This window comes from Salmo salar, chromosome ssa01 (assembly GCF_905237065.1).
Source record: "Salmo salar chromosome ssa01, Ssal_v3.1, whole genome shotgun sequence".
NCBI lineage: Eukaryota > Metazoa > Chordata > Actinopteri > Salmoniformes > Salmonidae > Salmo > Salmo salar.
Window position 1 is genome coordinate 16,356,657 of NC_059442.1, and position 27,806 is coordinate 16,384,462.

At 44.6% G+C, this 27,806-nt stretch overlaps 1 protein-coding gene across 8 annotated transcripts in view; it reads left to right on the forward strand.

Moving 5' to 3' along the window:
* The window catches only part of LOC106566627 (arf-GAP with SH3 domain, ANK repeat and PH domain-containing protein 2), a 116,730-nt gene that overhangs the window by 58,563 nt on the left and 30,361 nt on the right, over positions 1-27,806 (forward strand). For 4 of the 8 annotated variants that reach the window (XM_014134877.2, XM_014134949.2, XM_014135269.2 and 1 more), the window contains exons 5-12: positions 15,395-15,444; positions 21,235-21,364; positions 21,468-21,553; positions 21,635-21,710; positions 21,860-21,946; positions 24,434-24,442; positions 25,080-25,183; positions 25,850-25,919. In XM_014134877.2, coding sequence (XP_013990352.1) covers positions 15,395-15,444; positions 21,235-21,364; positions 21,468-21,553; positions 21,635-21,710; positions 21,860-21,946; positions 24,434-24,442; positions 25,080-25,183; positions 25,850-25,919 — 612 coding nt within the window. The remainder of the gene's footprint in view (positions 1-15,394; positions 15,445-21,234; positions 21,365-21,467; positions 21,554-21,634; positions 21,711-21,859; positions 21,947-24,433; positions 24,443-25,079; positions 25,184-25,849; positions 25,920-27,806) is intronic. The other 4 variants (XM_014135111.2, XM_014135357.2, XM_014135177.2 and 1 more) reach the window with 2 other exon arrangements.

Below are 27,806 nucleotides of genomic sequence, written 5' to 3' on the forward strand. Positions count from 1 at the left end.
GTGACTGGTGACTCTCCTTACACTCTTGACATGGTGACTGGTGACTCTCCTTACACTCTTTACATGGTGACTCTCCTTACACTCTTTACATGGTGACTGGTGACTCTCCTTACACTCTTTACATGGTGACTGGTGACTCTCCTTACACTCTTGACATGGTGACTGGTGACTCTCCTTACACTCTTTACATGGTGACTGGGGACTCTCCTTACACTCTTTACATGGTGACTGGGGACTCTCCTTACACTCTTTACATGGTGACTGGGGACTCTCCTTACACTCTTTACATGGTGACTGGGGACTCTCCTTACACTCTTGACATGGTGACTGGTGACTCTCCTTACACTCTTGACATGGTGACTGGTGACTCTCCTTACACTCTTTACATGGTGACTGGTGACTCTCCTTACACTCTTTACATGGTGACTGGGGACTCTCCTTACACTCTTTACATGGTGACTGGGGACTCTCCTTACACTCTTTACATGGTGACTGGGGACTCTCCTTACACTCTTGACATGGTGACTGGTGACTCTCCTTACACTCTTTACATGGTGACTGGGGACTCTCCTTACACTCTTGACATGGTGACTGGGGACTCTCCTTACACTCTTGACATGGTGACTGGGGACTCTCCTTACACTCTTGACATGGTGACTGGGGACTCTCCTTACACTCTTTACATGGTGACTGGGGACTCTCCTTACACTCTTTACATGGTGACTGGGGACTCTCCTTACACTCTTTACATGGTGACTGGTGACTCTCCTTACACTCTTTACATGGTGACTGGGGACTCTCCTTACACTCTTTACATGGTGACTGGTGACTCTCCTTACACTCTTGACATGGTGACTGGGGACTCTCCTTACACTCTTTACATGGTGACTGGGGACTCTCCTTACACTCTTTACATGGTGACTGGGGACTCTCCTTACACTCTTTACATGGTGACTGGTGACTCTCCTTACACTCTTTACATGGTGACTGGGGACTCTCCTTACACTCTTTACATGGTGACTGGGGACTCTCCTTACACTCTTGACATGGTGACTGGTGACTCTCCTTACACTCTTGACATGGTGACTGGGGACTCTCCTTACACTCTTTACATGGTGACTGGTGACTCTCCTTACACTCTTTACATGGTGACTGGTGACTCTCCTTACACTCTTGACATGGTGACTGGTGACTCTCCTTACACTCTTTACATGGTGACTGGTGACTCTCCTTACACTCTTTACATGGTGACTGGTGACTCTCCTTACACTCTTTACATGGTGACTGGTGACTCTCCTTACACTCTTTACATGGTGACTGGGGACTCTCCTTACACTCTTGACATGGTGACTGGGGACTCTCCTTACACTCTTGACATGGTGACTGGGGACTCTCCTTACACTCTTTACATGGTGACTGGGGACTCTCCTTACACTCTTGACATGGTGACTGGGGACTCTCCTTACACTCTTGACATGGTGACTGGGGACTCTCCTTACACTCTTGACATGGGGCTAATGGGGTGCTAGTCACGGTGCTCTGCTCTGACTCATTTATCCTGTCTATCCATTACCACTGAGGGAGGGGAGAGAGAGAGAGAAAGTATGTGTGTGTGAGTGAGAGACAAAGTGACAATTGAAGGCTTTCCATCCCAGCTTGCAATGTGTACCGTTTGCTATCCCCCCTCACTTTCTCATCATTATTCCTCCTTTCCTCTCCCAGGGGAAGTACCTGTGGAGAGCAGGAGGAAGACGTCTAGACCAGCCTGAGTAGTGTTTGGTAGGGAGAGAGAGAGAGACCCTCCATCCCAGACACACCGCTCTAGCCTATTTGGGGTTTCATCTAGTCTGACTCAAACATAAAACAGACTCTCCTGTCCTCCTCTATCATCAAGAGGAGACCACGTCAGATTCAGTAGTCTTTTGTTCATTGTGAGTATGCCACAGACATGAAAACTGTTCAGTAAATGCATAGTGTAAGTAAGGCTGGGGGTTGAGTTATAGCACTTTGTAGAGACGACAGCGTTAGCTTGACATTGGCTCGTATTTCAGTGACTGCGGTCTGGGATGGTACTTAGCCGTTCCTACGGGAGACTGACAGTAATTGAGCTGAGATCACAGCACTTTCACACCATAACCATTTAGTTCAAAACGGAATTGAGGCCGTTTTACGCTCCACTCATCTCTTCTTCCTGCTGTTCCCACCTCAACAGGGAAAGGATGTTGAGGATTTGACATGCTGCTCTGTGGGGTTATGAGGTTAGGACCCCTGCGTTTTCGGTTTCCTTTCACTTTGGCATTTTGATGTTACTTCCGTATGGAAGGTGAATGACTCATACACTCCTGACCTGCGGCACTGTGAGCTCAGAGTGTGTGTGTATGCGTGCAGGCGTATGTGCCTACCTGTCTGCGTGCGTGTGTGTGTAGGCCTATGTCCCTACCTGCCTGCGTGCGTGTGTGTAGGCCTATGTCCCTACCTGCCTGCCTGCGTGTGTGTAGGCCTATGTCCCTACCTGCCTGCGTGCGTGTGTGTAGGCCTATGTCCCTCCCTACCTGCCTGCGTGTGTGTGTGTAGGCCTATCTCCCTACCTGCCTGCGTGTGTGTGTGTAGGCCTATGTCCCTACCTGCCTGCCTGCGTGTGTGTAGGCCTATGTCCCTACCTGCCTGCGTGCGTGTGTGTAGGCCTATGTCCCTCCCTACCTGCCTGCGTGTGTGTGTGTAGGCCTATCTCCCTACCTGCCTGCGTGTGTGTGTGTAGGCCTATGTCCCTACCTGCCTGCCTGCGTGTGTGTAGGCCTATGTCCCTACCTGCCTGCCTGCGTGTGTGTAGGCCTATGTGCCTACCTGCCTGCCTGCGTGTGTGTAGGCCTATGTGCCTACCTGCCTGCCTGCGTGTGTGTAGGCCTATGTCCCTACCTGCCTGCCTGCGTGTGTGTAGGCCTATGTGCCTACCTGCCTGCCTGCGTGTGTGTAGGCCTTTTCCCTACCTGCCTGCCTGCGTGTGTGTAGGCCTATGTGCCTACCTGCCTGCCTGCGTGTGTGTAGGCCTATGTGCCTACCTGCCTGCCTGCGTGTGTGTAGGCCTATGTGCCTACCTGCCTGCCTGCGTGTGTGTAGGCCTATGTGCCTACCTGCCTGCCTGCGTGTGTGTAGGCCTATGTGCCTACCTGCCTGCCTGCGTGTGTGTAGGCCTATGTGCCTACCTGCCTGCCTGCGTGTGTGTAGGCCTATGTGCCTACCTGCCTGCCTGCGTGTGTGTGTAGGCCTATGTGCCTACCTGCCTGCCTGCGTGTGTGTGTGTAGGCCTATGTGCCTACCTGCCTGCCTGCGTGTGTGTGTAGGCCTATGTCCCTACCTGCCTGCCTGCGTGTGTGTAGGCCTATGTCCCTACCTGCCTGCGTGCATATGTGTGGGTGGGTGTGTGTTCAAGTTTACAGTGTATCTGGCTACACTAGCCTGGGTCCGGTCTGCTTCTACGGAGTCAAAGACAGCCCTAGAAAGCTTAAAGTAAGCCAAGATTCATATTGGTTTGGTACTTCGGTTGGAGCATCATACACTGTATGTGAAGTACTACTGAAATCTCCTTAGTCCAAACTGGAATAGGACACAACTAATGATGACACAGCATACACTCCCTGTCTGTGGCAAAGTGCTGGCTAATGCCCTCTTACTTGGTGTATAGGTTATTGTTGCTGACTGGGCCCCACAGCTCCACCTAACCCACCTTCCAACTCCAAACACTGAACATAAACAGACTGGTGGAAAGTGCTGAGACCACCAAACACCAGAGCCATGGGGATTTTCGGACTGGACTGAACACTGGGATGACGTCATCCCTTCCAATGCTAAACTTTCTGATCCTTTGTATCTATGCACACACACACACACACACACACACACACACACACACACACACACACACACACACAAGCAGTGGGTAGATCCTGAGTTCTGACTGATGTGAGCCCAGATGATCCCCCCCCCCATAGTGGGCCAGTGAGTTGTGAAACCCACCCGCCCACACGGGATGATCACTGAGCCTTTTAGCTCCTAGCACCTCTGCCAAAGGAATGATCTCACCTTTATTCCTCACCAAGAACAGATTAGGGAGTGGTAGCATCATAAATCATGGGGTTTTAACAGGTGCTCTTGACCACAGCAAGAACAGGTTGAGGACACGGGAGGTTGAAATCTGTCATTTTTCTGTTTAGGTTTGAGGTCTTGAAAAGGCCCTTACAGGTCACATTCCAATTCACTGGACAGGCATGTAGGCCTACCACTACTGCACCACCTCAACAGTGAAGTCATTCCATTCTGGAGCACTGGAAAGTACACTTCACATTTTGAAGCCTTAGAGGCCACTGGTGGCTATTGACCATGTTCGCTAAGACAAGGACAGTAGTGAAGGAGTCTAGAATAAATTAAACCAAGCAATGAAACACTTGACCAAGAAAGAGGCTGCAGGAGAATAACTCAACAGCAGAGTGCTATTTTCTATTTTAGTGGATGTGAACCCTGTTTGGCTGTGCTCCTCCAGCATTTCACACAGCTAAGTGGCCCTGCCCTGTTCCCTCTTTTTGTAATGTGGAAGCTAGTAGATACTTACCCAGTCACGCTAGGCTAGCACCCCACTCCCTACTACAGGGGTTCCCTAACGTTTTCACTCGGGGCCCACCTTCCAGCATTAGGGAACATTTTGTGTTTATTTTTATGGGCACAAGCACTGTTCATGACACAAACTGTTTACACCCCTCCTGTTGGTGGAGAACATTTTCCACGTTTAAGCTTATTTCCTGCAATTCTACCAAAACATTACAACAGTCTAGAGGCTAAAAAAACTACATAAAAAAACGTTAGCTGATATGGGCCAGTTGATCTGGATATGTCTGACAAGTTACATTTCTGCCGAACCCTAGGGGTTGCGCCCCAAAGTTTGGGAACCACTGCCCTACTGCATTGGTGGAAAAGGACGCATAAGTAAGCATTGCGCTGTTAGTCTACACCTGTTATCTACAAAGCATGTGACAAATATAATTTTATTTGACTGTTGTTGTGTGGAAGCTAGCTAGCTCGTCACTTCACTGCCCATCGAGCCGCGCACACTGAGAATGTGCTGCCCTACGCCCTGATTCCCTGCCTGATATTGTCTTGCTCCTGTGGCTTTTTTTGTTCTCTTTCGCTCTCTCTCGCTCTCTGCCACCTCATTTTTCTCTCTCCCTTTCTGTCTTCCTCTTTGTCTCTCTCGCTCTCTGCCACCTCATTTTCTCTCTCCCTTTCTGTCTTCACCACTTTGTCTCTCGCTTTCTCTCTCTTACGCTGTCTATTTTTTGTTTTCCTTCAGTAGTCGCTCTCTTTTTCTTTGGGTCTCTTACTGATTTGTTGACTGAGGGGGGGGGTAAGCTCTGATTGCAGTTTGCGGTGAATAAAGTAAAACTTTCAATCCATTTTTCTCCAAAAGGTGGGTAAACCCTTAAAGAAATAAACTGTGTTTACTTCCATTTACCTTACCCTCCACTACACCACAGGTCACAACACAAGTACTACTGTAGAAGGAACTCTAAAGAAAGTCTGGCTTTAAACTTCATCTTGAAAGTTGTAATAGTAGAATGCACAAGGTGTAATTTGGATATTGGATAGTGCATCATCAGTTCCTCTTGTCATGTCAGTCATTGTATAGCTTAGAGAGATATAACTTATCAGAAATGTCCAGATACAGTAGCCCATGTCAGCTAACGGTTTTTTATTTCATTTTATTTGCCCATCGATATTGTCATTGTTTTCTCACTCAAATATAACATGAATACACATTAGGCCTTTATAGAATTGCAAGAAAAATGTGCTTTAAAACTGCTAAATGTTCTTTGCACCCCATGACAAAATGTGTAGAATTGCAGGAAATAAGCTTTAAACCTGCAGCATTTTCTCCACAGGAGGGGTGTGAACAGCGTGTCGTGAACAGTGCTGGTACCCACAGAAAGACGTGGCGCTTGCAGGGGGTACCATTTGGGACGCATCTTAAAAATGAGATTTCAGGCAATATGTTTAATATGACAACAAAATAGCTCCAGATTGATTGTAATAATACGGTAGTACATTTATTGTAACAAAGCTTTAGAAAGATGAGCTTTTGTTCCAGGATGCGTCACATTTTATACCGCCTCCTTTTTTCATTCCAGTTAATGACACTATAAAAATGCCTTTATGGCGGTCACTGAATAAATTATTTGATTTGAAAAACGCTGTTACATTTTAAGGTTTCAGCAGAAAGGAGCAATACCATTTAGAAACTCATGATACTGTAGCATGATACCAGTGCTCTCTGAAGTGAGTGATCAGGATGCAGTCAGAAAATCCACAATAAAGAAACAAATTAGCAGTGCAATCAGTTAATCCATCTCATCATGTTTAACAGTATTTTCATCGGCCTCAGAAGCAGCAATTATGGCCACCGCTGCAGTGTATGGAGAGAAAATTACACAGGCAATTTCACCCGTTAATGTCTGTTTTTGTTTGTCCCTAATCACTGTTTATTCATTGGTGCAGGCAGGAAAAGGGTTGCATAATCTAGCGTTTGATCGAACAGCTGTTGAACGCTACCGTATTACGATGGGAAATCTGTTTAGCTGTTCAGTGGTGTAGCATAGGTTTGTTTGATAAAAAACATATGTATATTGAAATGTAGGAACTGGGTTCTACAGCTTGAACCCCTGCTGTCTCCACACCCTCCCCGCACAACCATCTAGATGTGTGAAAGTTAGTGTATAAGCTAATGATCCACCATCATGTATGACATTCCTGGGAGTGTGTAAACTTAAATGTTGTATTACCCTATCATACCATACCATATTGTGTTACCATTCTCTATAGTTATGTACTTGAAAATGTATCAATTGACCAATTCGGCACATTTGGGCAGACTTGATAGAAAATACGGTGCACTATTGCAATGCTTCGCTGGATCAATCTGAAACTTTGCACACACACTGCTAAATCTAAATTGCACCTAAACTGCAATATTATGGCCTTTCTCTTGCATTTCAAAGATGATGGAACAAAACAAAAAAATGGAAAACTCATTTTTTTTTTTGTATTATCTTTTACCAGATCTAATGTGTTATATTCGCCTACATTAATTTCACATTTCCACAAACTTCAAAGTGTTTCCTTTCAAATGGTATCAAGAATATGCATATCCTTTCTTCAGGTCCTGAGCTACAGACAGTTAGATTTGTGTATGTCATTTTAGGCGAAAACAAAAAAAGGGTCGGGACTCTAGAGTAACTTCCTGGCAATTTTAATCGAATGTTCAAATCTGAGTTTGTGTGTTGTAGTGTGTCATGGCAACTTCAACTACAGTATAACAAATACATGCTCTATCGATCTTCACTTGACAAGGAATGGGCTGCGTATAGCTAAGGTTAGCCTTCCTAACAAAATACATGAGGTTTTTAACTTGGTCAACATAAATAATATTCATATTTTAGCTTTGACCGAAACTCATTTGGATGCATCTGTTAATGATGGGCAAATTAACATTCATGGATATAGTCTACTTAGAAGGGACAGGAATAGGAATGGTGGGAGTGTAGCACTGTACATTCAGAATCATATACCTTTTAAGAAGAGGGATGACAATATATGTCAAATAGAGGCACTATGGGCTCAAGTACATCTGCTTCACCAGGCACCCATATTGGTAGGATGTGTGTATAGACCTCTTAGCTCTAAGGTGTCCTATTTGTATTACTTATGCACTGGGTTTGAGCAGGCCACAGATAGTAACAGAGATGTAATTATCTTGGGTGATTTTAATATAAATTGGAAGGATCATAATAGTTCAAATATAACTACATTAATGACATATGCCGAGAGCTGTGGTTTGAAACAATTGGTTAATGATGCTACTAAGTTAGGTCACCGTTCAGATGCGTGCATTGATCTGATCATCTGTAATATACCATTGTAATGCTTAAAAGCCAGATCAATGCCAGTGCGCTGGACAGACCATAATATTGTCACCATAACCATGAACACCAAGGTTCCAAAGAAACCTCCAAGGATTGTGGTTAAGAGAAATGTTAAAACATTTAATCATGAGTAGGGCTGTTGCGGGGACCGTATTACTGGCACACCGGTCACAAGTCATGAATGCAGTCAAATTCCACGTGACTGTTTAGTAACGGTATTTAGGCTTATCCATGCTCTGATGCTGCTGATGGTCATTAGTAGCCTACCAAACTTGCTAACTGCCTGGTACTCCGCACTCTATTGTTCCTCTAGTCCCTCTGACATCAATTCAAATCAAATTGAATCAAACACTTCATGAGAGCCCATGAGCTCATGTTGCGCAACATTTCTATAGGCTATGAAATTGCGTGAGAAAAGAGTGATGGACTCTTAAAAATAAAATAAAAAGTAGGGCCCATCAACTTTCTTTAGGCTAAGGCTACTATATTTATTTCTCAACTTTCCTGATATTAAGCAAATATTCAGCACATTGCTTGTCTTTACAACAGGAGTATAGCCTGCCTGGCTGGCATGAAAATGAACCACAGGAAAAGCATCCTCCATTCACTATTTAAGTGCAGAGATGACATGTATTTTTTCCCCTGCACCTGTTTCGAGACTGGTGCATGATAATGGTCCATTCTAAATCAAAACGCATTTCACACACGTTATTTAGTATATGTAACGACAAGATTAAATCTATTAAAGTCTGATGGGGGACTATCTTATCACTTGTGAATTATATATTATCACTTGTGAATGATACCCAGTTTAAGGCAAGAAACAATGTATTTTTTTGTATTACTTTTTCGAGTCATAGTCGTACACCTCATGTAGCCTAGCCCATAGGCCTATAAGGTTTGTATCACAACTAAAGTGGCCAAATAACGTCTGAAAATTAAGCACATTAATCTGCTTTACAAAGGGTGTAGAGCCTAACTGGTATACATAAGCAGCGTGTTAGTTTCAAGCTTGGGGAAGATCATTTTAACTATAAAAAATGCACTTTTATAATAAAAGCATTACATGCATAATCACATTTGTGGTCACTTTTGATAATGGTGTTTTCCCCCCATTGCTGTGCTTATAATGTGAAGAAAAAGTAAATGTGGACCGGACTTACAATAACTTTAATATGGATAACACAGACACCGCAGGAGTGGCTTCGGGACAAGTCTCTGAATGTCCTTGAGTGGCCCAGTCAGAGCCTGGACTTGAACCCAATCAAATATCTCTGGAGAGACCTAAAAATAGCTGTGCAGCAACACTCCCCATCCAACCTGACAGAGCTTGAGAGGATCTGCAGAGAAGAATGGGAGAAACTCCCCAAATACAGGTGTGCCAAGCTTGTATTGTCGTACCCAAGAAGACTCGAGGCTGTAATCACTGCCAAAGGTGCTTCAACAAAGTACTGAATAAAGGGTCTGAATACTTATGTAAATATGATATTTCAGATATATTACAGTTGTGGGTGGAGTTGTGTGTACAAATCTTGGTATATAGATCTGACTCATCGATCAAATCAAATTGTATTTGTCACGTGCGCCGAAAACAACAGTGGAACTCTTACTTACGAGCCCTTAACCAACAATGCAGTTTTAAGAAAAATACCTAAAAAAGAAATAAAGTAACAAATTATTAAGGAGCAACAGTAAAATAACAATAGTGAGGCTATATACAGGGGGTACCGGTACAGAGTCGATGTGCGGGGGCACCGGTTAGTCGAGGTAATTGAGGTAATATATACATGTGGGTAGAGTTATTAAGGTGACTTATGCATAGATAATAACAGAAAGTAGCAGCAGCGTAAAGGAGGGGGGGGCAATGCAAGTAGCCTGGGTAGCCATTTGATTAGATGTTCAGTAGTCTTATGGCTTGGAGGTAGAAGCTGTTTAGAAGCTTCTTGGACCTAGACTTGGAGCTCCGGTACTGCTTGCCATGTGGTAAGAGAGAACAGTCTATGATTTCGGTGGCTGGAGTCTTTGACAATTTTTTGGGCCTTCCTCTGACACTGCCTGGTATAGTGGTCCTGGATGGCAGGAAGCTTGGCCCCAGTGATGTTCTGGGCCATACGCATTACCCTCTGTAGTGCCTTGTGGTCAGAGGCCGAGCAGTTGCCATACCAGGCAGTGATGCAACCAGTCAGGATGCTCTCGATGATGCAGCTGTAAAACCTTTTGTGGATCTGAGGACCCATGCCAAATCTTTTCAGTCTCCTGAGGGGGAATAGGTTTTGTCGTGCCCTCTTCGCGACTGTCTTGGTGAGCTTGGACCATGTTAGTTTGTTGGTGATGTGGACACCAAGGAACTTGAAGCTCTCAACCTGCTCCACTACAGCCCCATCGATGAGAATGGGGGTGTGCTCTGTCCTCATTTTCCTGTAGTCCACAATCATCTCCTTTGTCTTGATCATGTTGAGGGAAAGGTTGTTGTCCTGGCACCACACAGCCAGGTCTCTGACATTCTCCCTATATGCTGTCTCGTTGTTGGTGATTAGGCCTACCACTGTTTTGTCATCGGTAAACTTAATGATGGTGTTGGAGTCGTGCCTGGCCGTGCAGCCATGAGTGAACATGGAGTACAGTAGGGGAATGAGCACACACCCCTGAGGGGCTCCCGTGTTGAGGATCAGCGTGGTGGATGTGTTGTTACCTATCCTTACCACCTGGGGGCGACCTGTCAGGAAGTCCACGATCCAATTGCAGAGGGAGGTGTTTAGTCCCAGGGTCCTTAGCTTATTGATGAGCTTTGAGGGCACTATGGTGTTGAACGCTGAGCTGTAGTCAATGAATAGCATTCTCACATAGGTGTTCCTTTTGTCCAGGTGTGGATCTGTTGGGGTAGTATGCAAATTAGTGTGGATCTAGGGTTTCTGGGATAATGGTGTTGATGTGCGCCATGGCCAGCCTTTCAAAGCATTCCATGGCTACAGACGTGAGTGCTATGGATTGGTAGTAATTTAGGCAGGTTACCTTAGTGTTCTTGGGCACAGGAACTATGGTGCTCTGCTTAAAACATGTTGGTATTACAGACTCGAACAGAAAGAGGTTGAAAATGTCAGTGAAGGCACTTGCCAGTTTGTCAGCGCATGCCCGGAGTACACGTCCTGGAAATCCATCTGGCCCTGCGGCCTTGTGAATGTTGACCTGTTTAAAGGTCTTACATCGGCTGCAGAGAGCGTGATCACACAGTCGTCCGGTACAGCTCATGCATGTTTCAGTGTTACTTACCTTGACACGAGCATAGAAGTCATTTAGCTCGTCTGGTAGGCTTGTGTCACTGGGCAGCTCTTGGCTGTGCTTCCCTTTGTAGTCTGTAATAGTTTGCAAGCCCTGCCACATCCGACGAGCGTTGGAGCCGGTGTAGTGTGATTCGGTCTTAGTCCTGTATAGGGTTGCACATTTTGGGGAATATTCAGAGGTGGAAACTTTCCATGGGAATTAACGGGAATATATGGGAATTTGAGTTTTTTGAGTTTATTTTATTTTTACAGGGACAGTGCACATTAATCAACGTTTCAGTAAAAGTGCCGGTTTTAGCCAGCCGGCTAATTTTCAACCGCAGTCCCTGGGCAGGTTATTAAAAACAATTACAATATAGACAATCATTGAACAGTGAGCACACGCAGAGTAACATAGGACAAGCAAGACATAGCATACAGACAGAGCAACATAGGACAAGCAAGATGTAGCATACAGACAGAGCAACATAGAACAAAAAGCAACAAGACAAAATCCATAAAAAGTGTTTCCACACCTCACAAGCTACAGACAACAGACAACATGGAAAGCGGCAATACACAGCTAGGGATTATGTTCACAAGTCTGATTGACCTTTAGCCATGTCTTCATGCATTTTGTGAAAGTGTGATATGTGGTGCAGTTATGTGTGTCTGATGGCAGTGTATTCCAGACATGGGAAGCTCTCACAGAGAAAGCAGATTTACTAAAGGTGCTTTTCCTTAAGGGAACTATACAGTCACCTCTCATGGCAGACCTTGTGGATCTGCTGCCATATGTTTGGGTTTTCTGTTTTACAAAAATACTGAGTGGAGGGGGAGCTAGGCCATTTAGGATCTTGAATACAAGACATGCGTCGGTGTATTGCACAAGATTTTCCCAACTCAGGAGCTCATGCTTTCTGAGGATGTAACAGTGATGATGGCTATTGGGCTTTCTATCGAGCACAATTAATGGAAATATTTGCAAGTGACTATTAATACCATTTAAATGTAAATGTTTTTTGCTTTGGATATATTTACCATATCATATGGAGACAAACATAAACATTTTACCTTATCATAAGTAGACATAATTGCAAATGATTAAATCCTTCCAATAGAAATAAAAAAAACTATTTAGTTCCGAATTGAACTTTAATTAAATGAGTTGACTCTTCGTATAGAATGATTTCACTGAACAACAAAAGGGAATATTGAATGATCCCCAATGATCCATCGCATCTCCTAAAAACGTTTTCAACATACATCTGTAAAATGATGGTCTACAAACTAAAGCTTTGGTTGTCCTCCTCTCAGGCTTCCATGTCTTCTCCCTGGACCTCCTCAATGTCCACCTCTTGAACATCAGACTGGGGCCTCATCTTCACTGTCACTTTCCAATCGTTTTGAGGTTGGCTCGTTGTCAGGCTCAAAAAGCCTCAATTTGACCCGGAAGGCCACCAATTTTTCAACCCTTGTATTGGTCAGCCTGTTGTGTGCTTTGGTGTGTGTGTGTGTGTGTGTTCCCAAACAAGGACCAGTTGCGCTCTGAGGCGGCTGATGTTCGTGAGATTTGGAGGATGATGGAGGCAACAGGGGAAAGAGCCTCAGATCCACAAAGTCCCTTCCACCAGGTGGCTGATGAGATATGTTGGCATGACTGCCATATTGCATCTCCATCCCAAAGCCCTTGCTTGAAAGTGTACTTCGCCAGACTGCCAAGAACCTTGCCCTCATCCAGGCCAAGGTGGCGAGACATGGTAGTGATGACACCATAGGCCTTGTTGATCTCTACACCAGACAGGATGCTCTTGCCAGTATTCTTGGGGTCCAACATGTGCGCTGCGGCGTGTTTGGGCTTCAGGCAGAAGTCTTCACGCTTTTTGATGTATTTCAGAACTGCAGTTTCCTCTGCTTGGAGCAACAGGGACGTGGGCAGGGTAGTACGAATTTCTTCTCTTACATCTGCAAGCAGAATCTAAACATCAGACAGGATGGACTTGTCTCCCTCAATCCGTGCAATGGCTACTGCTGTAGGTTTCAGGCTGCTTTACCACTCTCCCTCTCAAAATGCATCATCCAGGAGGATCCTGTTGATGGGGCTGTCTATATCGGCAGACTGTGATATGGCCATTTCTTGGAGAGACTTCTTCCCCCTCCAGAAGACTGTCAAACATGACATCATCACCCCAATGGGTGTTGCTGGGCAGCTTCAATGTGGTGCTCTTATTCTTCTCACTTTGCTTGGTGAGGTAGATTGCTGCTATAACTTGATGACCCTTCACATACCTAACCATTTCCTTGGCGCTCTTGTAGAGTGTATCCATTGTTTTCAGTGCCATGATGTCCTTGAGGAGCAGATTCAATGCATGAGCAGCACAGCCAATGGGTGTGATGTGAGGGTAGGACTCCTCCACTTTAGATCAAGCAGCCTTCTTGTTCGCACAATTGTCTCTCACCAGTGCAAATACCTTCTGTGGTCCAAGGTAATTGATGACTGCCTTCAGCTCATCTGCGATGTAGAGACTGGTGTGTCTGTTGTCCCTTGTGTCTGTGCTCTTGTAGAATATTGGTTGAGGGGTGGAAATTATGTAGTACATTTTTCCTTGCCCACGAACATTCGACCACCCATCAGAGATGATTGCAATACAGTCTGTTTTCTCTATGATTTTCTTGACCTTCACTTGAACTCTGTTGAACTCTGCATCCAGTAAATGAGTAGATAAAGCATGTCTGGTTGGAGCGGTGTATGCTGGGTGAAGAACATTCATAAATCTCTTCCAATACACATTGCCTGTGAGCATCAGAGGTGAACCAGTTGCATACACTGCTCGAGCAAGACATTCATCAGCATTTCTCTGACTACGTTCCTCCATTGAGTCAAAAAAACTTCTGAATCCAGGAGGACCATGAGCTGTTGCTATCGATAAGGTATCTGATTCATCATTTTTACCTTGAATAGAAATAAAAGGGACTTTTGTCAGAGGTTGCTTGTTGTGAGCACTGAGGGAACTTTTTACACTTGGCCAGATGATTCTGCATCTTTGTTGCATTCTTCACATATGATTTGGCACAGCATTTGCAGTTGTACACAGCTTTTCCTTCTACATTAGTTGTAGTGAAATGTCTCCACGCATCAGATGGTGCCCGTGGCATTTTCCTGTAAGGATTAGAAATAAATGAGTAAAAAAAATACAAATACAATTCCTCCTTTTGTAAGATAAATGTTTGAAAATGAAACATGTATGGAACTGTATGCATTAACACTCCTCAGTTAGCAGGCTCCAGCAAGCTAAAACCCACATGGTAGCAAAAACTAACCAGCAGAAATTGTTAGAAATGATTTAAACACACTTTGCTCTAGGCTACTATTCACTAGTTAACCAAAAATCATGTATGTCATATAAAATATATTCACCCCACCCAGTATTGTAATGAAAACTTACCAGAAAGCATGTAGTCCTTGGCTCAGACAGTGTAGTAGTGTGGGCTCAATAGCATCTCATTAGTCTGCAAGATCTTGAGAATCAGCTGTACATGTGATGGAAGAGTGCACTGCACATGCAATGGAAGAATGCACTGTGCATGCAGAGGTTTGCAATTCCATTGAATTGTGGATAGTTTAACCAAAACATGCCACAAGACCTAGAATTGCCTTATGTGTATCCCACAAAAAAAGGTTCACTGTTATAAGCTAACTTTATTGATGAATTTAAGCAAAATTCCCCAAATTCCAGGGCTTAACTTCCCATGGAAAGTTAAGCCCTGGAACCCTAGTCCTGTACTGACACTTTGCCTGTTTGATGGTTCGTCGGAGGGCATTGCGGGATTTCTTATAATCTTCCTGGTTAGAGTCCCGCTCCTTGAAAACGGCAGCTCTACCCTTTAGCTCAGTGCGGATGTTGCCTGTAATCCATGGCTTCTGGTTGGGTATGTACGGTCACTGTGGGGACGACGTCATCGATGCACTTATTGATGAAGCCAATGACTGATGTGGTGTCCTCCTCAATGTCATAGGAAGAATCCCGGAACATATTCCAGTCTGTGCTAGCAAAACAGTCCTGTAGTTTAGCATCTGCTTCATATGATCATCATTAGCCTACATTCTGTTTCTGAATTTAAGTTCAAATGTTGACACCTGTTTTTTTCTGCTTTTTTTCTTCACAGGACCTGAAAAAGCCTTTTGATAAGGCCTGGAAAGACTACGAAACGAAAGTGTAAGGATTTTAATATTTTACTAGCAGCAATATGAAATTTAGGTTCTGGCCCGTTCACATTATTAGCATAGAGTAGAAAGACAGATGGTCATTCCATAGTCTTTTGGTCCATTAGTTTATACTATGGCCATAGTGTAGCAATCTGTTCAAGCATTTTGATAACCTTTTTAGATATTGGTGCTATCGTAATAGTTTGCATTTGACCGCATACAGTAATTGTCATCGGTGTAGTCCAATTTGATCATCAAATGCATAGGCAATATGTTGAATGAGATGCAATGTGATATTTGTGTTGTTCCTTGTCTGTGCTTGTAATAATCACCATTTTCCAAACAAACTTACCTTGTGGTCATCAATTAATGAATACACCCTCAATAACATATCATCCCTTCTGTACACCCCTCTATCCACACTGACGTCATTGTGATTTTGCATGCCAGCGGTATATGACATTTTATAGCACTCTGATATATTTTCCAAGCTGCAAAGGACATTCTATACTGAAAGGGTAATACATGTTCTTCTCCAACACCAGTCTGATGACGAGACAGTACTGACTTTGTACCAAGTTCAAAGTTCAACCGGATGCCATGTTGACGTCTTTGACCCCGTTTTATATTACTCCATTGATGCCCCCTCCCCTCTTTGCTAGTCTGCTATCAATGGAGGGCAGTACTATGCTTGATCGAGAACATCGTTGTCCCATCTGCTCTGATGTTCTTTGAGGTTTGCCGATCACAATCCGATCGGTTCTCACATCTCCATAATCTCTCTAATCTCTTCGTCTAAAATTTATAACGCCTTCAATATTTCACAGACACAAGCGATGAGACTCTTTGCCTCAAACTCTACTCTGGCCCTGACTGCCTTAACCCTTTACCCTCATGGGAATTGTCCTATAAGGATGGGGTAAATTTAAATGTCTCTTACAGAAGACAAATAAACATATGCATAACCATGGTAGCAATTGAAAGGGAACCGTTTCAAGATTATGGGAAAATTATTAGACCGAAGGTGAGGACACGTGCGTGCGTGTGTGTGTGTGTGTGTGTGTGTGTGTGTGTGTGAGAGTGTGTGTGTGAGAGTGTGTGTGTGAGAGTGTGTGTGTGTGTGTGTGAGAGAGAGACAGACAGACAGACAGACAGACAGACAGACAGACAGACAGACAGACAGACAGACAGACAGACAGACAGACAGACAGACAGACAGACAGACAGACAGACAGACAGACAGACAGACAGACAGACAGACAGACAGACAGACAGACAGACAGACAGACGCGCGAGGTGTTCAGATCGTCTCTCAGTCAAAACCCATGCAGCGCTGGGACGCGCAGAGCCAGAGCTGTAACATCATGTAGAGCATGTTACTGTACAGCCACTGGGTTCCAATTTAGTTGTTTATCAGTGCCCAAATCTGTCATTTTCAACCTGTATATGGTTAAACTGGTTTGCGAGCACCCTGCTGTTGTCCCTACAGTTTGAGTTCCAGTTGATCTACTATCTCTGTGTCAACGGTCTTTCATGGCTCTTGTGGCGACTGCGCTACATGTGGCTGTTTTTAGCTGTTTCTCTATTAATGTGTTAGCTTTGTAGAGGTTTTATTAATGAAAGAAGTCTCATCTTGAAGTGTTTCCGTATGACAGTTTCAGACCAAAAAAGGAAGCCACACAAAATGACTGAATACAACCCAGATGACTTTGCCTGAGGCAGATAAATGTTTGTGGAGCAGCAGCAGGAACTGTGACTTCTTTAAGTGCCTTTATTAATAAAATTGGTGTGGCATTACGAGTCACAATGCTGAAGGAGTAACTGTGTGATTAAGGTATTTTGGAACAGCAGTAGATGTTAGATTAACACTCAAGGTACTAAACGATATCATAACCGCCATCGATAAAAAACAGTGCTGTGCAGCCATCTTCATCGACCTGGCCAAGGCTTTTGACTCTGTCAATCATCATATTCTTATCGGCAGACTCAATAGCATTGGTTTCTCAAATGACTGCCTCACCTGGTTCACCAACTACTTTGCAGACAGAGTTTAGTGTGTCAAATCGGAGGGCCTGTTGTCCGGACCTTTGGCAGTCTCCGTGGGGGTACCACAGGGTTCAATTCTCGGGCTGACTCTTTTCTCTGTATATATCAATGATGTCGCTCTTGCTGCGGGTGATTCCCTGATCCACCTCTACGCAGACGACACCATTCTGTATACATCTGGCCCTTCTTTGGACACTGTGTTAACTAACCTCCAAACGAGCTTCAATGCCATACAACACTCCTTCCTTGGCCTCCAACTGCTCTTAAACGCTAGTAAAACCAAATGCATGCTTTTCAACTGTTCGCTGCCCGCACCCGCCCGCCCGACTAGCATCACTACCTTGGACGGTTCTGACCTAGAATATGTGGACAACTACAAATACCTAGGTGTCTGGCTAGACTGTAAACTCTCCTTCCAGACTCATATTAAACATCTCCAATCCAAAATCTATTTCACAACAAAGCCTTCTTCACTGTCGCTGCCAAACTTACCCTAGTAAAACTGACTATCCTACCGATCCCCGACTTCGGTGATGTCATCTACAAAATAGCTTCCAATACTCTACTCAGCAAACTGGATGCAGTCTATCACAGTGCCATCCGTTTTGTTACCAAATCACCTTATACCACCCACCACTGCGACCTGTATGCTCTAGTCGGCTGGCCCTCGCTACATATTCGTCGCCAGACCCTCTGGCTCCAGGTCATCTATAAGTCTATGCTAGATAAAGCTCCGCCTTATCTCAGCTCACTGGTCACGATAACAACACCCACCCGTAGCATGCGCTCCAGCAGGTATATCTCACTGGTCAACCCCAAAGTCAACACCTCCTTTGGCCGCCTTTCCTTCCAGTTCTCTGCTGCCAGTGACTGGAAGGAATTGCAAAAATCGCTATCAGCTATCTGAGCAGCTAACCGATCGCTGCAGCTGTACATAGTCCATCTGTAAATAGCCCACCCAATCTACCTACCTCATCCCCATATTGTTTTTATTTACTTTTCTGCTCTTTTGCACACCAGTATCTCTACTTGCACATCATCATCTGCTCATCTATCACTCGAGTGTTAATCTGCTAAATTGTAATTACTTCGCTACTATGGCCTATTTATTGCCTTACCTCCTCACGCCATTTGCACACACTGTATATAGACTTTCTTTTTTTCTATTGTGTTATTGACTGTACGCTTGTTTATTCCATGTGTAACTCTGTGTTGTTGTTTGTGTCGCACTGCTTTGCTTTATCTTGGCCAGGTCGCAGTTGTAAATGAGAACTTGTTCTCAACTAGCCTACCTGGTTAAATAAAGGTGAAATAAAATTTAAAAAATAACATTTAGGGACTATACCAATATCGCGATACTCGTTAGTTTCGCGGCAATGAAACAAAGCACGAAGCGGATGTAACTTCTTTAGGAAAACAGCTGGAGTGGTGGAAACAAACATCATTATGTTGTCATCCAGAGTCACATTTATTTATTTTTAAAGCTATAGCACACAATATTTTACATACAACGTTTAAATCCAGCGAGAACTAGGAATGTGAAAAAACATCTAGCTGGAGCTCGTCTGAGCGGTTGGATGGATATGCCCTCACCCGCTATATACCTAAAGCTGATTGGTTTGGTTCTTGCCTCTATAGTGCTGTCTGGTTAGAATGTGATTTTGAGGCCCACTACTGCAACTTGTTCACTAACACACACCGGACACAGCTGCATTCATTTGAAGATGTTTATATACTTCTGGTTTGTCAATGGACACAGCACTTCTTCCCCCAATGTCATTAAAGGACACACTACTCGATCTGTAGGAAGCCACCCTATACAGAACAAAGTTGTTGATTATATCGACTGATATCATCAGAAATCAAGCGACATGAATCAGACAGTGGGGCGCCACCTGACCCACTAGTTGGTCAGAAGGTTCAAATCAACGTTTCATATCGTGGTGTAGATGTACTGTAGATCGAATTGCACTCAATACATTTTAGCGGGCTATCCCGGGGTAAAAACACTTTACAAAATCCATTACGTACCTTTGACGATGGGAAAGAACATCAGAAGATCTTCTACCGTAATTTCCGGACTATTAAGTGCACCTGAATATAAGCCGCACCCACTGAATTAAAAAAAATATATATATTTTGAACATAAATAAGCCGCACATGTCTATAAGCCGCAGGTGCCTACCGGTACATTGAAACAAATGAACTTTACACAGGCTTTAACGAAACACGGGTTGTAACAAAAATAAATAGGCTTTAACGAAACACAGCTTGTAACAAAAATAAATAGGCTTTAACGAAACACAGCTTGTAACAAAAATAAAATGGGCTTTAACGAAACACGGCTTGTAAAAAAAATTATAATAATTGCAGTAAGCTTTAGTTGTCTTTTTGCACTGAGTCAATTCCTCACGCTGCTGTTTCCAACATCTTATCATCGACTCATTAAGACCAAGCTCCCGTGACAAAATGACTACTGTAATCAGAATGATGGGAAGTTTGAGAGTGCTCCATTTAATCTAAACAGTAAACCAAAAAGTTGTTTGACCTTAACCCGTTCGGCAATTTCATTGGTCTAATGAAAGCTTCATGCCGCCAAAAAACTGAGCACGTCACAGAATGTGTTTTTTTGGAGAAAAAAAATTGAAAGTGGGAAAAATCCATATATTAGCCACGTCATTGTTTAAGCCGCGACATTCAAAGCTGGGAAAAAGTTGCGGCTTATAGTCCGGAAATTACGGTAGTTTCAGTTACAGCACAATAAAAATGATCATTGCCGCTTACTTTGACATTACGATATGAAATGTTGATTTGAACCTTTTGACCAACTACTGGGTTTACACAGCAGGTTGTTAAAGTACCAAAGAGTTTGATCTGCTTAATATTCGTTTTTTTGCCATGGGAAAAATATTGTGATACCTGTATCATCACAGCCCTAATCAAATCAAATTGTATTTGTCACATGCGCCAAATACAACAGGTGTAGACCTTAACGTGAAATGCTTACTTACAAGCCCTTAACCAACAATGCAGTTTTAAGAAAATTGTGTTAAAATATTTACTAAATAAACTAAAGTAACACAAAATAACAATTATGAGGCTATATACAGGGGGTACCGGTACCAAGTCAATGTGTGGGTACAGGTTAGTCGAGGTAATTTGTACATTACGGCTGTATTAACATTGTGGTTACACAGCCTTACAGGAGCAAACCACAGCGCTGGCTCATGCATTCACACACCACTTTGCCATCAGCTTGATGCCCCCCTCTCTGTCTGTTTTGATATGATCTGTTTTTCATTTTGTTTCTTGGTTCTGATTCGTTTGGAATGGCCTTGTTGTGTCTGTGTCTTGATGCTTCCAAATGATCCAACCTGTTGACTGACTGCAGGCAGAGGTGCCAAAAACGGATGAGTCATTAACGTTGGTTTAGTGATGGACCACGGTGATGAGGGCCTAACACCCATAACAAAACGCATGAGTGAGAGGCCGTCTGATCTCAAACCTGAAGGGAAACCGGCGTCACTCTCCCTAAGCTTCTTTTTGGGAGGAGCCAAATGCTGCATCTTTTTATTGGGGAATAGGCTAAGCTAGTTAGCAAATGGAAAATAATGCTCTGTTGCATGGAATGGTCCCCCCCCCCAGCCCCCCCTTCCCTCTTTATATTTCCTGTTTGGTGTACTGTCTGTTTGTGTTTGTTTCCGTGGTTGGGAATGCCACACTTGGACCCGAATGATGTAACTTCCTGTCTTAGCACTAAGATCGAGAAGGAGAAGAAAGAGCATGCACGGCAGCACGGCATGATCCGCACTGAGATCAGCGGGGCGGAGATAGCAGAGGAGATGGAGAAGGAGAGGAGGTTCTTCCAGCTGCAGATGTGTGAGGTGGGTAAGGAAAGTGGTGGAGCTCAGGCCTGGGTTGCCAGATTGAGTCAAGTCCAGAGATGTAGTGGAGGGTTTGCTGACATTGTGAAATTCTGTCTCACAGTATCTTCTTAAAGTGAATGAGATCAAGATCAAGAAAGGGGTGGACCTACTCCAGAATCTCATCAAATATTTCCATGCACAGTGCAAGTAAGTCAGTGAAAGTTTGCATTTGACCAAATGCTCAACTCGTGGGAAAAGCGGCTGATGTAGATTTGTCTCTCTCTTTAGTTTCTTTCAGGATGGGCTGAAAGCAGTAGACAACCTCAAACCCTCCATAGAGAAGCTAGCCACAGACTTACACACGGTGAGTTCCTCAAGACTACTGTTGACATCTTTATTGGTATGTAAGAACTTGCTTTTCCTGTTGAATTCCTCAAAAGTATTCTGTGTGACTTTGTATGACACCTGTGACCTTTGTATGAGCTGTGTATGACCTTGCTGTGACCTCTCCAGATAAAACAGGCCCAGGATGAGGAGAGGAAGCAGCTCACTCAGCTACGGGACGTCCTCAAGTCAGCGCTGCAGGTGGAGCAGAAGGAGGTAACACCCATATACTTAGACAGCTCTAGGGCCTATAGCCTGTTTTAGCATGGTCAACGCCACTGAGGACTTTCACCATTTTGAAGTAGTCAACTTTGTGTGACTTCCTATGGGTTAAGGAAGGATCACATAATTCTATCCAGGTCATCAAAAGAGATCAGCCAATCAATTATATTCCAATTATGTTCCCTCAAAGCTGCGAGCACACAGTAGCCCCGGAGGCTGCCGCGCAGAAATATCAGCCCACAGAGAAATGCGCGAGATTATACTCAACTTTCGAGAGCAGTGGTCACCGGTTGATCGCGATCGACTGGTCGATCTCCTAGGCATTCCTAGTGTTGTTAAATCCTTGTTTCAATAAAAAAAAAAATGTGCTCCCGGCTTTTTGCGGTTAGGCTGTATCCGATTCAGCTGCCCTGCTCGCCGGGTAGGCAAACTGGCCATTTTGAGGGAACATTACTCCTGAGCAAACCTTCCATAGCTACAGGTGGCTATAAATACAAACCTTGGCTTTATACCTGTTCAGATGACACACTCCTGGTGGCAGTATGCACCCTATCAGTTTGTTTACCGACTCAAAGAAGTAGTAGAAGAAGAATTGGACTACTTCAAAATGGAGAAAGGCGCTGCCCATGCCGCTGTCACAGATGCAAAGGAACCCCCTCTATCAACCTTTAATGGTAACACCCACCAATGACACACATACAGTACACACACACACACACACACACACACACACACACACACACGGCAACACTCTACTGGCCTAGTCTTTTCACTGTCACAAGCCCAAGCCCTCTACTGGCCTGGTCTTTTCACTGTCACAAGCCCAAGCCCTCTACTGGCCTGGTCTTTTCACTGTCACAAGCCCAAGCCCTCTACTGGCCTGGTCTTTTCACTGTCACAAGTCCTCTACTGGCCTGGTCTTTTCACTGTCACAAGCCCTCTACTGGCCTGGTCTTTTCACTGTCACAAGTCCTCTACTGGCCTAGTCTTTTCACTGTCACAAGCCCAAGCCCTCTACTGGCCTAGTCTTTTCACTGTCACAAGCCCAAGCCCTCTACTGGCCTAGTCTTTTCACTGTCACAAGCCCAAGCCCTCTACTGGCCTAGTCTTTTCACTGTCACAAGCCCTCTACTGGCCTGGTCTTTTCACTGTCACAAGCCCTCTACTGGCCTGGTCTTTTCACTGTCACAAGCCCTCTACTGGCCTGGTCTTTTCACTGTCACAAGCCCAAGCCCTCTACTGGCCTGGTCTTTTCACTGTCACAAGCCCAAGTCCTCTACTGGCCTAGTCTTTTCACTGTCACAAGCCCAAGTCCTCTACTGGCCTAGTCTTTTCACTGTCACAAGCCCTCTACTGGCCTAGTCTTTTCACTGTCACAAGCCCAAGCCCTCTACTGGCCTAGTCTTTTCACTGTCACAAGTCCTCTACTGGCCTAGTCTTTTCACTGTCACAAGTCCTCTACTGGCCTAGTCTTTTCACTGTCACAAGCCCAAGTCCTCTACTGGCCTGGTCTTTTCACTGTCACAAGTCCTCTACTGGCCTGGTCTTTTCACTGTCACAAGCCCAAGCCCTCTACTGGCCTAGTCTTTTCACTGTCACAAGCCCAAGCCCTCTACTGGCCTGGTCTTTTCACTGTCACAAGCCCAAGCCCTCTACTGGCCTAGTCTTTTCACTGTCACAAGCCCAAGCCCTCTACGGGCCTAGTCTTTTCACTGTCACAAGCCCTCTACTGGCCTAGTCTTTTCACTGTCACAAGCCCAAGCCCTCTACGGGCCTGGTCTTTTCACTGTCACAAGCCCTCTACTGGCCTAGTCTTTTCACTGTCACAAGTCCTCTACTGGCCTGGTCTTTTCACTGTCACAAGCCCTCTACTGGCCTGGTCTTTTCACTGTCACAAGTCCTCTACTGGCCTGGTCTTTTCACTGTCACAAGCCCTCTACTGGCCTGGTCTTTTCACTGTCACAAGTCCTCTACTGGCCTAGTCTTTTCACTGTCACAAGTCCTCTACTGGCCTGGTCTTTTCACTGTCACAAGTCTTCTACTGGCCTAGTCTTTTCACTGTCACAAGCCCAAGCCCTCTACTGGCCTAGTCTTTTCACTGTCACAAGCCCAAGCCCTCTACTGGCCTAGTCTTTTCACTGTCACAAGCCCAAGTTAGACATCCACTAATATAGCTGTCTGTATGTCATCTAGGGATGCATTTAGGTGTTCAAAACCCCGATGTACATAACCAAAGCCCCCTTCACTCCCTGGCAACTTTAGCACGCTCATTGAAAGGAACCCATTAATGGTATATGGTGCACTCTTACGATGTGCTTAATACTGTCTTTACCGGATGCTTTTATCCAAAGTGACTTTTAGTTACCACGTGTACTTGTGTACTTCCTGGCTTTAGCTATTATGTGGAGAACTTGGCTACTGTCTGTTTTATCTGTCTGTTCTGTTCTTTACTTCACTGCTTCCGCCTCTTTGTGAACCAAGTCTAGGAGAGTAAGTTTATCTTCTGCACCTCCTTTCTGTGCTTGTCTATCTGGTTGTGGTGTTTTGTCAAGCATTTTCAATAGAGAGAGTTGGTGGGGGCGGCCTGAAAAGCAAAGGTTCTATCTGTACTTATGAAATAGTTGTTTTCCTTTTTAAATTGTTGACGACGGTAACACTACATTCAGAACCCTGAAGACGTTCTTTTAGAATATCTTCCAAAGGTCTTTGCCTTGGCCCCTCCCCCTCTCGGCTCTGTGACGAGGTGATGTCACTAGTGCATGACCCCAGGGCTCTGCTTGTCTTATGTACATAGTGTAGCAGTATCTCAATAGTCTAAAGATGCTCCCCTTCCTTGTCTCCTCTCTTCACCTGCACTAAAAGCAGTGGATGGGAGAAAGCACATGCCGCAGCCAGCATCCCAAGCCACCATATTCTCCTATCCTGGAATTTTCAGATTAGAGCTGACAAAGGAAAGGTACAAGGAGATGTAGCCACTGTAGACAATTGAGATGCACCCCACCCAAACTCACTGGCTGAGGTGTCTTGTGCCTACTGTACATAGATCCTTGTGTGTGTGTGTGTGTGTGTGTGTGTGTGTGTGTGTGTGTGTGTGTGTGTGTGTGTGTGTGTGTGGGTATTGTTGAAGGAGTCCCAGGTGAGACAGAGCGCAACCTACAGTTTGCACCAGCCTCAGGGCAACAAGGAGCATGGTACCGAGCGCTGTGGGAACCTCTACAAGAAGAGTGACGGGTCAGTTTCTCGTTTTCTTCTGTTAAACGTGTAGCATCTTCAAAAAACATTAAAAGAACCAAATGTAAGGTCAGACCGAACAAACAAACACACAAAGTTCTCTCAGGTAATTAGTGGCGAACGTGCATAAAGATGGCAGAATTCAGATATGACGTCATTGTTTTAATACTATCAACTGAGTTTTTAAACCATGGCGTGCAATATGGTTCAGTGTGCCAATAAATCCGTTTTTCAAATTGCCGGCGTCTTGAAGCAAAAATGTTGATCATGTATACTCTGCTCATGACCATACACAAAAAGAGTAACAGAGAGCAATGTACAATACGACAAACTTAACAAAACAAGGAATTTGTGGTAAGTTTATGGGGGCCGCCATCGTTATGGACCTATCTTATTGCTGATACAGCATGTAAGGAAATCCATATTCCATGTTATTTTTATGGTTGAGCTTCTCCCCGGAGACATGAAGACACTGCCCAGACAGTACCCCATTACTTATGCATGTACATATTAATGAGCACTGGTGTGGTTGACGTTAATAATTCATTAGCCATGTCTGTTCAGTTACAATGTGGATTCATGTCGAGTTTAGTGTGTCGCACTGGCGTGTTTATGTCGGTGTGTGTCACAATATGTCCTGTGCCCTCCCCCTCCCCACCTCCCTAGGTTAAGGAAAGTGTGGCAGAAGAGAAAGTGTTCAGTAAAGAACGGATACCTTACCATATCACATGGGACGGTGAGTAATGTGCCGACGAGCACGGACACGCACACGGACACATACGCACACACAGAGGGCAAGACAACCTAGTCCTAGCCAGTTAGTATTCATTTAAAGTAGGCTAATGGCACTAGCCTGTTCTCTTAATGGAGATGAAGCACTCAATCTCACTCATTCTGTCGAACCAGACTGTTCACTGGTTCTCAAACATCTCAGGCATCAGACATGCCCAAAATTGAGCACTTTGGGTTCATTTAGCTAAAATGGTGGGAGCTTTAGTATTAGAATCACTCGAACACCTCAAAAAATGTTATACACTACATGACCAAAAGTATGTGGACACCCGTCGAACATCTCATTCCAAAATCTTGGGCATTAATATGGAGTTGGTCCCCCCTTTGCTGCTATAACAGCCTCCACTCCTCACTTCCACTAGATGTTGGAACATTGCTGCAGGGACTTGCTTCCATTCAGCCACAAGTGCATTAGTCAGGTTAGGCGATAGGGCCTTGCTTGTAGTCAGCGTTCCAATTCATCCCAAAGGTGTCCAATGGGGTTGAGGTCAGGGCTCTGTGCAGGCCAGTCAAGTTCTTCCACACTGATCTCAACAAACCATTTCTGTATGGACCTGTCTATGGAGATTGCATGGCTGTGTGCTCGATTTTACACACCTGTCATCAACGGGTGTGGCTGAAATAGCCAAATCCACTAATTTGAAGAGGTGTCCACATACTTTTGTATATTTGTGTATATATCCTGGACGCATCCCAAATCACACCCTATTCCCTAGATAGTGCCCTACTATTGACCAGGGCTCTGGTGCCGTTTGGGACACAGGCCTTGTGTCAGGCTAGCCCACTGAGTGACTTTACAAGCACCAGGGACTCACCGGTCTATTGATTTCCTCTACTCTGCTTTCGCTAAAGCAGGCTCTACTTCACTCCATTACACTAGATTTACTCTCTCTCTCTCACTCTCACTTCATCGCTGTCTTAAGTCATCTTCCTCTCTCTCGCTCTCCCTCTTTCAAAAGGCAAACATACACAAACATGCCAGGTTGAGGGAGGGAAAGGAATCAGGGTTGGTTTTGAAGCACCCTGAGCACAAACCGTGGCCTGGTTTCATCCACCACTGCAGAGCACCACAGTCAAGGAGGGACTCCTCAGCAGACAGGCCCATGCTAACAGACCTTAAAACAGGGGGAAATATTCCTTATGAAAACTTCACAAGAGAGCCTCCATGTTATGTTCTAATAACTGAGGGGGAAGAGCAATGTAGTGTTGTAATGACTGAGGGGGAGGTTGTGTTGTAATGACTGAGGGGGAGGTAGTATTATGTTATAATGACTGAGGGGGAAGAGCAATGTAGTGTTGAAATGACTGAGGGGGAGGTAGTGTTATGTTGTAATGACTGAGGGGGAAGAGCAATGTAGTGTTGTAATGACTGAGGGGGAGATAGTGTTATGTTGTAATGACTGAGGGGGAGGTAGTGTAGTGTTGTAATGACTGAGGGGGAGGTAGTGTTGTGTTGTAATGACTGAGGGGGAGGTAGTGTTGTGTTGTAATGACTGAGGGGGAGGTAGTGTTATGTTGTAATGACTGAGGGGGAGGTAGTGTTATGTTGTAATGACTGAGGGGGAGGTAGTGTTGTAATGACTGAGGGGGAGGTAGTGTTGTGTTGTAATGACTGAGGGGGAGGTAGTGTTATGTTGTAATGACTGAGGGGGAGGTAGTGTTGTAATGACTGAGGGGGAGGTAGTGTTGTAATGACTGAGGGGGAGGTAGTGTTATGTTATAATGACTGAGGGGGAGGTAGTGTTGTGTTGTAATGACTGAGGGGGAGGTAGTGTTGTGTTGTAATGACTGAGGGGGAGGTAGTGTTGTGTTGTAATGACTGAGGGGGAGG